General features: G+C 35.7%; 1 protein-coding gene across 3 annotated transcripts in view; it reads right to left on the reverse strand.

The window, feature by feature from the left end:
- LOC145660714 (uncharacterized) overlaps positions 1-16,574 on the reverse strand; it is a 59,669-nt gene that overhangs the window by 11,428 nt on the left and 31,667 nt on the right. For all 3 annotated transcript variants that reach the window (XM_081726079.1, XM_081726078.1, XM_081726080.1), the window contains exon 4: positions 7,436-7,608. In XM_081726079.1, coding sequence (XP_081582205.1) covers positions 7,436-7,608 — 173 coding nt within the window. The remainder of the gene's footprint in view (positions 1-7,435; positions 7,609-16,574) is intronic.

Below are 16,574 nucleotides of genomic sequence, written 5' to 3' on the forward strand. Positions count from 1 at the left end.
ATCGTTCCTCTAGGACGTGAGAGTAGTCCTGGTAGCGGATCGGTGAAAGAATTAGTTACGAACGCACACGAGAGTGTTGCATTATGTGCTGGGGTACAGCAAAAATTATCGTACCTCATCAACTGAGAGGTTCAAAAGTGGCCATGTTGCACTTTTGAAAGTAGCATTCGGCGTGTTACAAGGTGAAGCGCATGTGTTTCTGGATCGAATCATCGCCTGGACAAACTTGAATGTGGTCATACAAGCCACAATTGAAATAGTAGTCCAATTGATGGCGCCACACACTATCCTCCGGGCCCATACAAGTTGTGTGAGAATCCGGTAATCTGAGAATGGTGCTGATATAATACTCCGTGATGCCGTTCCTCTACGTCAGACAGTAAATGCTGTGTACTGTTGCCAGTTCTTACCGCTTTGCAGACGAAACGGCGGCAGCTCCATGCATTATATTGCATAACAATGCATGTTGCTACAATGCTGCCCTTCTGGACGACTTATTCCAATGGTAGGGATGGAAGTGCTTAAATATTCCCCAGATATGAGCCCCTCAATCAACTGATGAAACCACTTAGAAAACAACGCTCTCCCACAAGATACGTAATTCTGCAAGTGCTGTGTTGTGAACATCAATAAAAATGGGACAAACACTGGTGTCCAGCAGTGCGGCGCTAGGGATTCCAATGAAGGCGTTAAAAAGTTTGTATTCTATGAATGCGTTGCCATGGCATTCTTTCCAACCCCTGTAAATAACTTGAGAGTTTTGGCAATGTTGAGCATCTTAATTCATGTTAATTGATATCCAGGTATGAAGCATCACTGGCAATGGAAATATTCCAAATTAACTTTAAAAGCAGTCCAATGACTGAACTAATGCAACGCTGTTAAAACATACTGCGTGAAAAATATTCCTCGATTCCGGGTCTACTCCCACGGATAAGTAGCTAGCAAAGATCCCTTCAACAGAAAGACTTTTCAACGGTGTACGCACGATATATGTATCCTATACGTTACATACACACTTTCTCTCTCTGTGTGTTTCAAAGCTGCGATCTAATTCGTTCATTTAGTCTCAAAACTTTGACAAACGGAGTTTGCAACTATTTGGTGAATTAGTAAATGTAATCAACAAAGAGCACGTTTTGGAATCCCCCTTCCCCCCAGCTCTTTAAAAAAATACAGTACGAATTCCGACAGATTATTAATTACATCTATCAGGATCAGGATCAAGTACAAGACGAGTTCAAAGTGCGACCTGACCCACTGCAGTGCATTCGATGCTTTCCCACCGAAATCCAACCCGAGACTTCGTGCATCAAAACCACGTGAGTTACCCACCAGAGCAGCGAGGAAGGCCAACAGGTTAATCCAGACAAGCAACGGAAGTTAACTTTTCAAATATTGGTTTCCTTCGGCTCATAAAAGTATTTAAAAGAGCTGATTTAATTAACCACAATAAATATTAAGGAAATACGTATGGACGATATCCAGAAATAACACTCGCCTCCTTCAAACTTAAAATAATGGCTACACAAATATGCACTACATGACATTAAAGTAAAAAAGATGAAGAAAGAAAAAAATGAAAGAAAACCGCAACGAACTTGTAATCGAGTTGCTTAGTAAAACATCACTCAGAATCCAGTAGTTTACTTCCTGTATATCTTACGACCTAAAATTACTTGATTGAAATAAAAATGGATGCCTAACATTCTTGTCGTCATTTCCTCCCTTCTCCCAATTCTAACTTTTCGTAAAATGTTGATGATTCATAAACATTCTAAAATAAAGCAGAATTAAAACGAATTTACAAACAAACAAACGAACTAACTCTATCACTTATGGAACTCAAAGATTCAATGCCGCGTTCACAAAAGCTCTCTACTGACTTCTATTCTTAGCCAACTGGATCCAGTTTCTACTTTGTATTTCTATTTCTGCGAGATCCATATTAATATTGTCTTCACATTTGCGCCTAGGTCTTGCTAATGATCATTTTCCGATTGGATTTCCAGTTAAAACTTTGAAAGCGTTCCTACTTTCTTCCATTCTGGCGACATGACCTGCTCACCTGAGCTTCTTAGATTTGATGACCCTAAGAATGTTTGGTAAACTATATAAATTATGTAGTTCCTCGTTATGAAATTTTCGCCATTCTACATTCCCGTTTCTCTGGGGGCCGAATATTCGTCTCAGGATTTTGTTTTCAAATACTTTCAGTCTACGATCTTCCCTCAGAGTAAGCGACCACATTTCGCGTGATTATCGTTTTATATATTTTAAGCTTCAAATTCCTCGACGTGGTTTTCGTCTGTTAATATTTGATCTTAGATATTTGAAAAGGCATCCATATTTATAGTATTACGATCCCGGAAAACGAACTTACATTTATAAAAAAAACAGTTCAGGCACCTTCACTTTTCTTTTTCTTTTTTTATTTAAATTTAAAATGATTAATATTTACTTTTTTTGGCGGGGGGTCTAAATTTTGTAACATGGACTTCCCTGTGCCACGAAATCAAATTCTGTATATTGTGACAACTGGAGACGTACACTCAAACGCTTTCTCGTATTCGATATATATGTAATTACACTACGATGTGGCAATATACATTAATATGAGTAGTGTCCTTTCGTGGCTAATGCATTTGCGTGAAACCGTGACTACTGGGATCCCACTTTCAGAATTAAAAACCCGTCTTATAACTTTCGAGTTGAAAAGGGAGGTCGTCAGGCCCAGATTAGTGCCTTGACTGAGTAGGCTCGTCTCCGCCTTATACATTACAGAATAAAAAATTGCTTTATTGTAGTAGAAATTTCCCGTATGATTGTTTCTTCATTACATATTATAAAATGCTTTCTTCCTTTTCGAGTGATCCTGCCGTATAAAGTGTACTCAGCAATAAGACTGTGAATAAATTTTCTTTTACTTATTAAAGCATAGCGAACAACAGCACCTTCAAATTCGCTGAATAGAAATATATTTAAAATTACGTTACATTATTTTTGGAGGTGCGGTTCCGGAAATAAAGCCTAGGGTGCTAGAATATGCTAATCCAGGCCTCCATATTAGAACTTCAATCAATCAATCAATAAAACAAAACACGACTAAATAGAGGTCAGACAAGACCTTTCAGCTGCATGTTCTCAAATGGCTCTCCTTTCCACCAATTTACTCTAATCATTGGAGGAAGAAATACAAATGATTCATATCTGATCCTTAACGTTGGTTTCTTTTCGATCTCATCAATAAACTGATGGACGAGAGTCCACAGATTGTCTGAAAAATTCTATGATAATCATACTCTACATACGAGAGATATCATAAAATTTTAATTGTCACCAGGAAGTTACCAAGATATGATGATGCTCGCAGTATGATAAAGTTCCTGTATTTGAAGGGTAATAATGTCAGACAAATTCATGACGAGATGAATGCTGTGTATGGCGATTATTGTCCATTATGTGACACCATTGTAAAGTGGAAAAGGAAATTCCAAACTGCTTATATGTCCCTCACAGACGACCCAAGACCTGGAACACCATACCTGACGGACGATGCGGCCACTGTAAAGAAAGTGGAGTGTTTAATCCTCGAAGACAGACGTGTAACCATCCAAACGATTATGAATGAGACGGGTCTCAGTTATGGTAGTGTGCCATGACGAACTTCAAATCTCTAAGGTATCTGTGCACTGGGTTCCTCGTTTGCTGACACCTTTTCAGAAGCACCAGCTCATTCATCCCAAGTTGCTGTCGACAAAGCAAGGGCGTATGGCTTCCAAGTATTGCAGCATCCGTCTTATTCTCCCGACCTCGCACCCAGTGACTTTTTCTTGTTTTCCCAAATGAAGAATCCGTTGCGTGATCGCCATTTTGACAACACAGATGACATCATTCGTGAGGCGGAAGTGTGGTTTAAAGCACAATGTGCAGACTTCTGCATTGACGGTATTCTTAAAGTGAAAGAACGCTGGGAGAAATGTGTAAATCTGGGTGGTGACTACATAGAGACGGGTTAACAACTACAAATCACAACAATCCCTGTATCCTGATTTATTTACTATAATAATTAAAACTTTACGATATCCCCTCATACTCTATTTCGCTACTCCGTTTCAACAATAAAAGTAATCGGGCAGCTGTATGGAAAAAAGATTCAGAACATAAAAATCAAGGAATTTATGTACATAACGTACATTTTTCGGACACTGGTTTTTCCGTGTTCGACAACGCGTAATATTATACCTTCGGCTAATGCAGAAGGTTTTTATTCGATCTTTAGTTTAAATACCCGGTTTCCAATGTTGAAAACAAAAAACAAATGTAGCCTCGCATGCACCACCAAGTCAAGTGGCACGTTATAACAAAAGATATGCCATTTAATTTTTAAGTCACTTTAACATATTCAGCTTAATATGAAAAAAAAAATTATGAAAACTTAAAAATACTTTCTCTAAATACTAACATCAAACCACAGAATGAAACCACGAATGCACTGCAGTAAAATTACTAAGCGCATTAAAATCTATATCAAAACTAAGTTGTAATCAAATTTTGTCACCATGACATAGGGAAGAGTTTAATGCGACAAACATTCCAGAATTCAGAAGTAGAAATATCTATAAACTTTGAGATTGGAAATATAAATTCAGTCTTAAATTTAGTTAAATAACTTATAAATTTACGTCGTTAGGTTGTCACCCTGTCAATATGAACAAGAAATATGTAACAGGCCATCAAGGAACAATGGATCAGTACCTTTTTTCTGATAGTAGAAAGGGTACATTGTCTTCAAATTACAAGAAAGTATCAATTACATATTAAATTTACTTCCTACTACATAAATGAGGGTAATCGTTTGGCAATCTGGATATGAAAAGTACACTATAGCGAACAACTCATACTACACAATATATTAGGTGTTCCAAATTTACCCTGTACACCAAAAATATTAATATCAACGAAACAGTATAATAATGTTTCAAAACAACACCGACAACGTTTGGGAGGTGATTCCTGACACCAAGATAAGACAAAAAGTATAGACCAACATGGGTGCACAAATGCTTCCTTTCGGAGTTATAGGCTGCCGAAAACATGAAAAAATGAAATTTAAAGATCCATAGCTCCAAAACTATGGGACCTACCTTAGTTGGGTCAAGACTTCTCTTAGGAACAGTATGTGCGCTATCCAAAAATACAAGTTTCAGAATCCTAAGGTACTCACGCAACAATTTTTATAGAGGGGTTTGACTACGGGCATATAATTTGAAGTACTCACCAACTACTTCTGTAAAAATTGTTACGGAAGTACCGCGGGATTCTGAAACTTAGATATTTGGATAGGGTACATACTACTTCCTAAGTGAAGTCTTGACCCGACTATGGTAGGTCCCATAGTTGTGAAGCTATGGATCTTCAAAGTTAATGTTTTCAGCAGAATTATAACTCCGGAAGGAAGCATTTGTGCACCTAGGTTGGTCTACACTTTTTGTCTTATCTTGATGTCAGAAATCACTTTTCCAAACGTTGTCGGTGTTGTTTTGAAACACCCTGTATATTTTTCACCTCGTGTTTGTGCATATGTGTGTGTAAATGTACGTGCATTATTCCCTACGTTAATAATCGTAACAAACAAATCGAAAGAAGTTACAATGTGCTTATTACATTTCCAAAGGAAGTAACTACAACTTCCAACGCACAATCCAAAATGAAATATTACTAAGCTATGAAAGGCAACATGAAAAAGGAAGGCATGAACTTATTATAGAATCCACAATGTATTATTTACGTTTTCAAAACGTATTTGCAGTTACGAAAACTAATTATACATTTCATGAATAACATTATTTTAGGGTTTGTTTTTCCGAGGAGTTGTTAAAAGGCAATTACTGATATGCAACTGGATACTTATTTAAAATAACGATACTTATTACTAGCAAAGAAAACATTTTCAGGACTTCAATCACTTTTAAAATAAGTTTAAAAAGAAAGTTTAATGAAACAGCAGAGAGAGAGAGCAGAGTTATTAAAGAAAGAAAACACAGAAAAATGAAAGCGTTTTTCATTTATCACAAATCACAATTAGCCATGTACTTTCTGCTTAAGAGACTCTTTTCATTATTGTCAATTAGTAAATTTTGTTTCCAGAAAAAAATTCATGTAACAAATACTCTTAACTGTACTTTGGCTTTATACAAAAATTTTCCTCCATTTTCATAACAATAACAAAGATAGAAAAATAACATTTTTCATATAGAATTGTCAATGACTCCAGGCAAGCTGTAGTTGTTGCCCTGCACCATAATAATAAAACATCACCGAACAATTCTTACAATGAAGTGTCCAACACACTCGTTGTGCAAGTCCATGATATGTTAGTGACCAAGTAATCTGTATTTCCTTCGTCTATCTATAAATATGTTTTATAATTTCAAGGTAATATGAATAGAGGTAGAAATATTATAAAAATATTGTGCGTTTACAACAAAACATTTTTGATACATGGATACTTTCACACTCCAAATGACGTGAGTTAATTTGTAATTAAGTACACTTCAAAATTTACGTAGGCTTTTTATGCAACCAAACGAAGAAACTGCAAAAACAATATTATGTTTCTACACCCCTATACAAAGCTGATATACACATAATTGCAACAGTGCAATCATAAGTTCTTAATTACAACAGCATCTTCGGTCTCTAATATTAAACTGGACGAAACAGTTATATTTTCTTTTTCTTGTTTTTTATTTATATTTTTATTTTATTTATTTTATTTTTTAAGTAAGGACTGGTAACAATATAAAATAGTCCATTTCAAGTATTAAAGAGTGCACAGTGGACGTCTATATACAAGATATCTTCCATGACTATTTGATTAAAAAAAAAAATAAATAAATAAATTTAAAAAAATAAAAAAAGAGACCTTTATTATGAAATTACAGATATGTTCGCAATAAAAGCATTCTGTTTGATATTGAGAATTCTATCAAACGGCTAATATTTCAGATTTTCGGCGATTTAAAAAAAAAAAGCAATAAATAAAAATACTAAAATGCCTTGATAAATAATCATTCTTCTACACTTAATGTTAAAGCTTCAGAAATAATTGGAATTACATTACTGTACACAATCTCATACCATAATTGCTACCATGCAAACTCGAAGCCAAATGACTGCGATTCCTGCACACACACACCCTCCCCAAATCACCTTTACATAGGCTCTGAAAAAGATAATAAATTTATCTTAAATTAGCTACCAGTCTTCTGTGCAAAATTATTACGACCGCTCTGTTTTTTGGATTTGTATTTGTATGAAACGAATCTCGATAGGCGAACAATGGCATGCGAACAGTCCTAATGAACGGAATTCGCCATGCAATGCAAGCATTGAGTAACAAATAGGGAAGTGTAAGAAATAATATCAATACCTCTCAACATCATGTTTTTCTGAATCTTTCGCTAAATAATTCTCTTCTCTACTGATGACACTGTTCTGCTCCAACGATGACGCTTTTTCAGAGTTTCCATCAGGAAGTGTCTGTGCAGAGCCTTGGGTCCAACCTCCCATCTCCAAATCTTGCTGTTTGCGTTCTTCCTCTTCCTACAACACAAATAACAAGGTGTGCATGAAAAAGCGACTATATATAACTTAAGGAATGTAAGGAACATTTATTTGTATTTTCAACGCTCATCTCCATGTTTCCTGAAGACAGATATCTGCAAAACAATCATCTCCTACTTAATGAAAAAATAAAAAACTGACCGGTTTTCTTCTGCCAGAACTGGATTGCAAATTTTACATGTTGCTGTTTTTTCTTACATTTTAGATTCATTGAAAATTCCTAGAATGTGTCAAACTTACGAAAAAAAAAAAAAAAAAAACAAGTTAAAAAGAAGACTAAAGTAATGTTAACTTTCCTAGTTATAGTAACGTTAATTTGTCAATAGCGCATAAACGCGAACAGCAAATAATATCTAATTGTACTGCCTGTAAACTATAGGGATGTTTGTCTCCACCACCACCAATTAAGTAGTTGGAAATCTACAGTTAACATTGTAATTTAATGCAAACTGAAGTCATACGACAGATGTAGCTCTAAGTTATAATCTAGGTTTTACGTCTCAGGGTTATGCTGGCTAGGCTAAAAGAGACGCTGACGATGCGAAATGAAGGAAATGGTGGAATGAAGAAAGTGGGAGAAAACAGAACCCGAGGAAACGACGCACGGTGTTTGTCCACCACAAAGTTCATTTGGCACAAGCTGAGATCGAATCAAGGACCGTATGCACCAGAGTTGAACGCGGCCCAACTCCAACTTATAATCTAAATAGTTAACATTGAAATAAAGCATAGCACAATTTACATCTTGAAGTGTAGCACGAAAAGGAAGATAGAATGAGGATTTGAAAGTTTAAAGTTTGGGTGTAAGAATTCCTGACGTATCAGCTTTGTGTACATTACCTTAATACAAAGACTAAGATCCATCCAGATCTGACGCGGTATCGATAGGTACTTTCTAAAAGTACTATTACAGTCTCTCTCGAACTTAAAAGCAGATGGTTTTGTTCGGATGGAGTGTTCAAACAAAAATAATAATTCTTGAACAATAAAGGCGATATAATTCGTAAACGGAGAGAGCAGGAATCGAACACAAATTCACTGCAAGTCACATCTTTCACCATACAACGATAAAGAAATGTATCCAACAGACTTACAGCTTCGATGTCCCCGTCAGCTAGCTTATATATACAAATTATTAGTTTTAGATGCACCTCAATAAATAACAGCTTTCTACACAGCAAAATAACTTTTGTGTACAAAACCCGTTGATTAAACTAGTTAGTTCTTACATGCTGATACAAAGTATATACAGGGTGTCTCAAAAGTCCCCTGACATAGGGTAACTCTGTTATTATGAAATTTACAACAAAATGTAAGAGGGGAAACCGTCTCCAAATATGTTTTCAATCTAAAGTGAAGCAATATTTTAAATCGGACGAGCCGTTTGGGCTGTACACTCTTTGTGCGCTCAACGTTAAATGAAAATGCAACGTTGCCAATTACCTGGACCCCAGAGGCGGATCCACGACGGACTTCTGAGGGGGCGGTGGGTTGTAATACTGCTACTTAGAGCTACTTTTAAAGAGCTCCAAACTCTGAGATGGGTTTTATTTATATATAAAATTAAAAACAAACTTTCCTTTTCTGGGAGAGGGCGATCGCCCCGATCGCCTTCCCTCCCTGGATCCGCCACTGCTGGACCCACAACATAAGTGAATGAAGTTACTGTCTTTTGCGTTAGCGTGTAGATGACCAGCCCCCATTTCAAACAGTAACTTGAATCACTTATGTTATGGATCCAGGTAATTGGCAACGTTGCATTTTCATTTAACATTGAGCGCATAAAGAATGTACAGCCCAAACGGCTCGTCCGATTTAAAATATTCCTTCACTTTAGATTGAAAACATCAAATTTGGAGACGGTTTCCCCTCTTACATTTTGTTGTAACTTTCATAATAACAGAGTTACCCTATGTCAGGGGACTTTTGAGATACCCTGTATAGGATTAGGAATTAGATTTCTGGGCTGTCGGCATCTAAGGCCATTTAGCCCATCACGTATATATATATATATATATATATATATATATATAAGGAATGGCGTCCCTTGGTGAGCACACTATCCGAGAAAAGGGAAGGAAGGAAGCGGCTTGGGACCTATAAATTAGGTAACATCCCGACATTCGCCTGGTGTGAATGAGGGAAACCCAGGAAAACCTCATTCAAGATGGCTGGCCTGAAAAAGCTGTTATACATTTTCGATCGAGTGTCCCCACCGGGAATCGAACCCGGGATTGCTCGCACCAAAGGAGAGAGCGTCAGCGACTACGCTATAGCAAACTAATGGCAACACCTGTAGTGAACACGTGTATCCTATGGTCCACACGATGTTTGGGACTAATGACCAATGTGCCAATTCACACGGTTCGAGCTGCTGAGGCGTAGTTTTAGAGCATTGAGATGAACTACAACATCTCCCTTCGCTCGCCCAATCCCCAGGTATCAATATTATGAATTACCTATCTATGGTCAATTCTGGAGCTCAGACTCCGTAGCAGATATTCTGCTCTTTCTCGCTGACGGAACTGAGTGTCTGACTTATATGAGGAATGATATACTTGTGGTCACAGAAACTTAGACTGTGTTCTAGAGACTGATAAAAATGACACTAGATTCTTCCATTGGATCTGAGCCATTTTCCCTGCATTTTTGGCACAGACAACATTAGAAATTGAACGATAATATTACTGTATGTATACCGTAAATTTGGTTCACTGTACGGTGTATGATTAAAACATAGCTACTATATGAAAAAAATAATGTAATTTTAAATCGCAAATTTGATACATGATCTGTACTTCAAATCTAGAACGATTATTAAAAAAAAAAAAAAGACAGATGGAAGTAGGGGAAAATCATAAACACAAATATCAGTTATTTCACTGCCAATTAAAGTGTTGCCCTTGTCCAGTGACCTTCCTTGAAGCCAAAAGACGGCGTATTTTATCAATAGCCTACCGAAATTAGCACGGCGGAAGCAGTGATGTTTGAGAATGTTCTCTTAACTGGAAGCGTGTGACTCATCTATCTGTTGCATACAAGATAGATGTTGAATTGAGTTTGAGTTTATCGTCCCGTTCAGCAGCGAGGCTATATGAGACGTGGACCTACTGATTAACGTGGAATCCGAACCACATGAGCTCCCGCCGGGAATTGAACCCGGGTCTCCCGCGCCAAAGGCGTGTACGCTAACCGCTTAGCCACGGAGGAGCTCGCATACAAGATAGAAAAGAAAGTCGGTTTTTGTTTCCAAAAGAGTTCAAGATTTCAAGAAAAAGACTAAAATAGCATTTACTTGCACTGTCAGTATTATAACGTCAAGAAGTGGATAAAAATACTAGTAGTTACCAGGACAAGATAAATTATAATAGGTAAAATTCTTTTGGTGTTAAGTACACTTACACTAAACTTAATTATAGAAAGGGGAACGCATACACAAGGTAGTCCCCTAAAAATAAAATTAAGTTTAATTTTTTTTTTGTATGTTTATTTGTTTTTATTGAAGATTTCCGCTGAAATAGAGATTTAAATGTGTGAAGATCCGGTTGCTGCATATGTTTTAAGCTTCTACAGTCATTGACAATGGATACTTGATAAAATATGCGAAATATCGGGTATTATCTTCTTAGGAATATAAAAAAGTGTGTATTCCATTCGCTCTATTAATCATGATAATTATGTTGTCACATAAAAATTTGTGTGCGCTACATGTCAGTTTAAAAAATTGAGTACAATTTCCTTTTCTAAGTTGAGAACTATTTAATTCAACGCTCAAATGTATGTTTCCGCTTGCTATTATTTGACTGTCTTTCACATCTCTAATATATTCTGTAAATCTACTGTTTGTATTATGTTTAGCCATTCCCCACATATTTGACTTTACGTAGTATCATGCTCGTGGTATTTTTCGGAGTTCTCCAGTTTTCTCTCACACTCGCATTCCACCAATTCTTCCACAATCATTCACTTCTATTAATCACCCGTCTCGTCTCCTTTAGCCTACCAGGCGCAATCATGGGACATAAAACTAAAATATTTCACTTCATTCAACTTTATAGTAGTCACTGATACACAAGTCACTTCGCAGGATAGTTAAAGGATAATATTAACAATTATATAACCGCCCAGTCCACTTCTCACAACAGCCACTTACTCTCTCACTCTCGAGGTCGGTGCTCTCATCTGACTGGATCTAGGAAGCGGATTGGGTGGCGTAGTCGATAACGCATCGGCACGGTATGCCATAGGTCCCGGGTTCGAGTCCCGTCCAATCGGTCGCTTTTACACTCTTTGTATGTTATAAAAATTTCAGTTCAGTTCAAACATTTGTTTCCATTTCAAGCAAATAACTTTGTACCCAGGCAGTAATTCTCCTATGATAACTGGGAATTCCACAATGGATTTCAGAATATGTTTCTTGAGAACATTTGTTAATTTTTGTAACACTAAGTTATTATTGAGAGATGCCAATCTATTTTTATGTTTTGTTTGTTTTCCAGTCCTCGGAATTACAATTTTATTTTTATTTATTTGCATTTCATTATACAGTTTATTATTACTCACTCTTCTTTCCTGAATTGAAAATAAGTTGTATTACATTTTCAATCTTCATCTAAGAAGTTTAATATACAGTCCCGTACAAAAAGCACTTTCAACTCACATTCAGAATGCACAAATTATTACCTTGTAGTTACGGATCTTCATTTGTTTTCCGATATCCTGTTTAGACTGATCGTTCAAGAACTTCATTACATTTATTGTTAAGATCTAAGAAGCTTCCCCACAACAAGTCTCTTAACTTTTTAAAAACTATTCCTACTTTTTCCTTACGTCCTAAGAAAGGTATGGCTAGCAGTCGTGTGGCATATTAGCAGATTAACATAACAATAAAACTGTGAATTAAAGGTAATAACTGCCCTGTGCTTAGTCTCACTTATTAGTTCTATATTCTTATTAAAAAATATGTTTACAATGTTCATTATATAGTACTTACCCCAAAAGCATCCAAAATTTTTTATCGTAGACATTTTGACGAACAGTTACTGCCTTCCTTAGCACTCATCTTTTCAGAAAAATAACGTTATCTGTGGTAAACCAATGGTAAATTTGTGGCACTAATATGTGGTAAATCCAATTAAATACAACAATCCTTAAACACATTATTTTCTAAACTTTAACACAGATTACGATACAAGTTCGAAGATTTTCAGCACACATTGGTTTGGCAAACCTTTACCCATTACACTGATCATTAGCACGGTTGTGAAAGTACTATAGATGTCGTCAACATAATCAGTAAAATACGGGAATGGGAAGAAGTATTGTGGATTAAATGAAATAAGAAATGTTAATCTGCAAGTTACGAGTTTTTCTTAAGAGTTTGACATACTAAAAATAAAATTAAAAAATACCATTTTTTCTTTTGCTTGCTTTTCATAAGTGAAAGGAGATAATGAAATGCAACTTACCACAATCATAGATAATGTTATTCTACAACAGAAAACATGAATCTCAAAAATTTTCAGTGTTGTCATTCACAGAAGTTACAGTGTTGCCAGAATAACATTACGCTCAAAACCTAAGTTAAGGCAGCGACTAAAGGAACGAACTTCACTGCATTTGATTACGTATCATGTTGTCTTGGAATCCTGTGAACTACTTTTTAAATAAGAGTTGTATTTAGTTTGTAATAAACAAAATAGTTTAACATATAGTTATTAAAATTAAATAATAATGTTATTTAACAAGTAGTTCACGAGATTCCAAAATAACATGACATTAATCAAATGCAGTTGTGTTCGTTTCTTCAGTCGCTGCCTTATCTTAGGTTTTGGAGGAATTGTTATTCTGGCAGCACTGTAATTTCTACGGATGGCAACACTGAAAAATTCTTGAGGTTCATATTTTCTGTTGTAGAATAACATTATCTATGATTGTGGTAAGTTGCATTTCATTACTTCCTTTCACTTATGAAAAGCAAGCAAAAGAAAAAATGGTAAATTTTGTATTAATTTTAATATGTTGTAACCGATCTCAAGTTCGTGGTCCATGTTCGGGCAGCTATTTATTTGTAATCGATTGAGTGTTCAAGTCGCTGTTCGGGCGTCCATTTATTTGTAATCGATTGAGTGTTCATGTCACTGTTCGGGCTGTCATTTATTTGTAACCAATTGTAGTTCTGTTCGCTGTCCTCGGCTCGTGGTATTACCAATAAGTATACTCCTGATACTTTAACTTACCTGGACAGGACGACGAAGACCTCTCCAAAGAAGATTACAAACTGTTTCCCAAAAAGCTCGTCGGTCTCAATAATGAGATGAGCATTAGGCGCCGAGAGGTTCGGGTGTCTCGTCTCGAAAACCTCACGGACGATCAGACGGTCATCCAGACCATAACACACACAAACATCACTCATACACACAACGAAAACACACTGGATTAATTGACACTATACTTATTTATTGGAACACTATTTTGAAAAAAATAACGAAGAGAAATGAATACAACACTGGACACTAATAAATTTTGCCGTTGAAATTACGTTTTGCCCTATTTGGGAAATATAGCCCTTTCTATGTATATATGATTATAATTCAGGTATCACTAGAAATACTTTGCTCACACCATGAACACACTTGGGGGATTCGCACTGGGGAAAAGTTGTCTGGATCGTCCCACGATGAACCCAATTGTTACGCTGAACAGTCCTGCAGCGTAAAAGTAAATCTTGAGTAAATAAACGAAAAGAAGGTCTTCACAGTTGAATTCTGATATTGGAGGGCGCGAATATAACTTTTGAAACGCACAAGGTCTGAGGACCTGGGATTTCACTGATTGGGGCTAGCCGTAAGTAATCGTCCTTCATCGGCTAAATAGCTTGTGCCCCTTAACACAACTTATGTTTGAAGTTCAACGCGAGATGCGTGGTTGCATCTTCCAGACCTGGAGTCAAACTCTTCGAGCGTCCAAGCTCAAGCTACGGGTTGCAATGGTCAACAGAAAAGTGTTGGCAGTTCATTTCAAAAATTACTCAGTTAACTCACCTGTATGCACATACAAACAGAATATAGAAAACAATTTCTGTTAATTTTAGTCAACTGCCCATAATGCACTAGACACGGCGATAACACTGGCGTGAGAAAGTACAGATAACGGGCTACGAAACAACACAGTTGGTGCCACTTTGGTTACTGAAACATCTGGTCAGTCCGTATTTCTCCAATCTATTATAATGTTTCCATAAGCGATTAAAGAAAACACTTAATTCAGTTCCCATTAACTATAGAATATATACTATGCATATAATGAGTCAGGGAGAAACACTGAAATGGTTAGTCACTAACTGAAATGTTCTCAGCGAAAACAACGTTTTAAATATATATATGAAAAAAAACGATGAAAGACTTCTTTGTCCAATTGTGTGGGAAAGAAGCAATTCCCACCAAAGAAAGAACTTATATGCGTTGCAGAATAAAGTATAAATCGAAAATAATAATCACTGTCTTCACGAAATATACAGGGCGTCCACAAAAAATACTTCTATAACCTGGTGGCGGTTATAGATTTGGGGTCCGGAAGGGAACGACCTGTTAAGTGCACACGTAGACAGGTTGAGAACCCTTGGCCGTCTAACGAAGTATGAATAAAGTTAGGTTTTTCACCTGAAAATTTAAAATTAGTTAGTTGGCAACACTGTCATATGGTGTGAGACTTACGTACATAAACGATGAATGGTTTTTCACCTGAAAAAGGGCTATTTAAAATAGTTAAATAACTTGTTCACTCACTACAACATGATGAGGTTCCTGCATGAGCAATGTCCAATCCAAATGTTCCATAAGGTAATAAGATCCTCTTGAACAATTGGTGCAGTTGAGTTTCCTTATCTTCCGTTACTTCATATGTTGAAACCATGTATTGAATATCCTCCATGGTTCTCCAACGATGAGTTGATGAGGGGAGAAGGGGATTTTTTTTTTTTTAAACACTGGTGTGAGAAACGAAGTACAGTTACAACACCTGTATGATAACTTTTTTTTTTTTTTTTAAGTTCGCAGAAAGCGTTTATAGGGCTATTAAAATTCTTACTTTTTTTTTTTTTTTTTAAAAAAAAAACACACAAATTCTTTTCATAAAATGTTTAAGTGTTCCGTTTCGATCACTTTATTTGATATAATACGAAGTAAATACGTTATAGGGCTATTTAAATGCTTTTTTTTTTTTTTAAACACTAATAAATTCTTTTCATAAAATGTTTTAGTGTTCCGTTTCGATCACTTTATTTGATATAATATGAAGTAAATGCGTTTATAGGGCTATTTAAATGCTTTTTTTTTTTTTAAACACTAATAAATTCTTTTCATAAAATGTTTAAGTGTTCCGTTTCGATCACTTTATTTTGTGTAATATGAAATGAATATACACACACGATAACTATTCATGAAAACATCGACTTGAAGAATTATCAAATATTTCAATAAAAATTAGTAAATATATTGATATCTGTATTTAAAATATCAAAATGTGAATGAATAAGCAAATAGCAAAACATATTAAAGGTACTGAAATATTAAAATTATTTTTAAAGTTTCGATATCACTATAATATATTTGAAAAATATCAAAATCATTGAAAAAGTAAAATGAATGGAAATGTAAACACATGATAAACTGACAATATATAAACAAAATAAGATTTTCACCTGTATGTCCTTTTTTTTTTTTTTTTAACTGTGCCTCGTGTTGTTTGGCAGAAAAGAACGAAAAATCGTTTTTCAAAAATAAAATAAAAATAAACTTAAGTGTCAAAATTGACGTTCATAGTAATTCCAAGAAATAAGCATGATTCTGCATATCAAAGAAAAGATCGTGATTTCGTTGACATGTATGAAGAAAATTTGGCACGCCATAAGATCAAATGCCATCTGCTCGTCGTGAAAATCGAGA

Source organism: Thermobia domestica, chromosome 9, assembly GCF_964235325.1.
Source record: "Thermobia domestica chromosome 9, izTheDome1.hap1.1, whole genome shotgun sequence".
NCBI classification, from domain to species: domain Eukaryota; kingdom Metazoa; phylum Arthropoda; class Insecta; order Zygentoma; family Lepismatidae; genus Thermobia; species Thermobia domestica.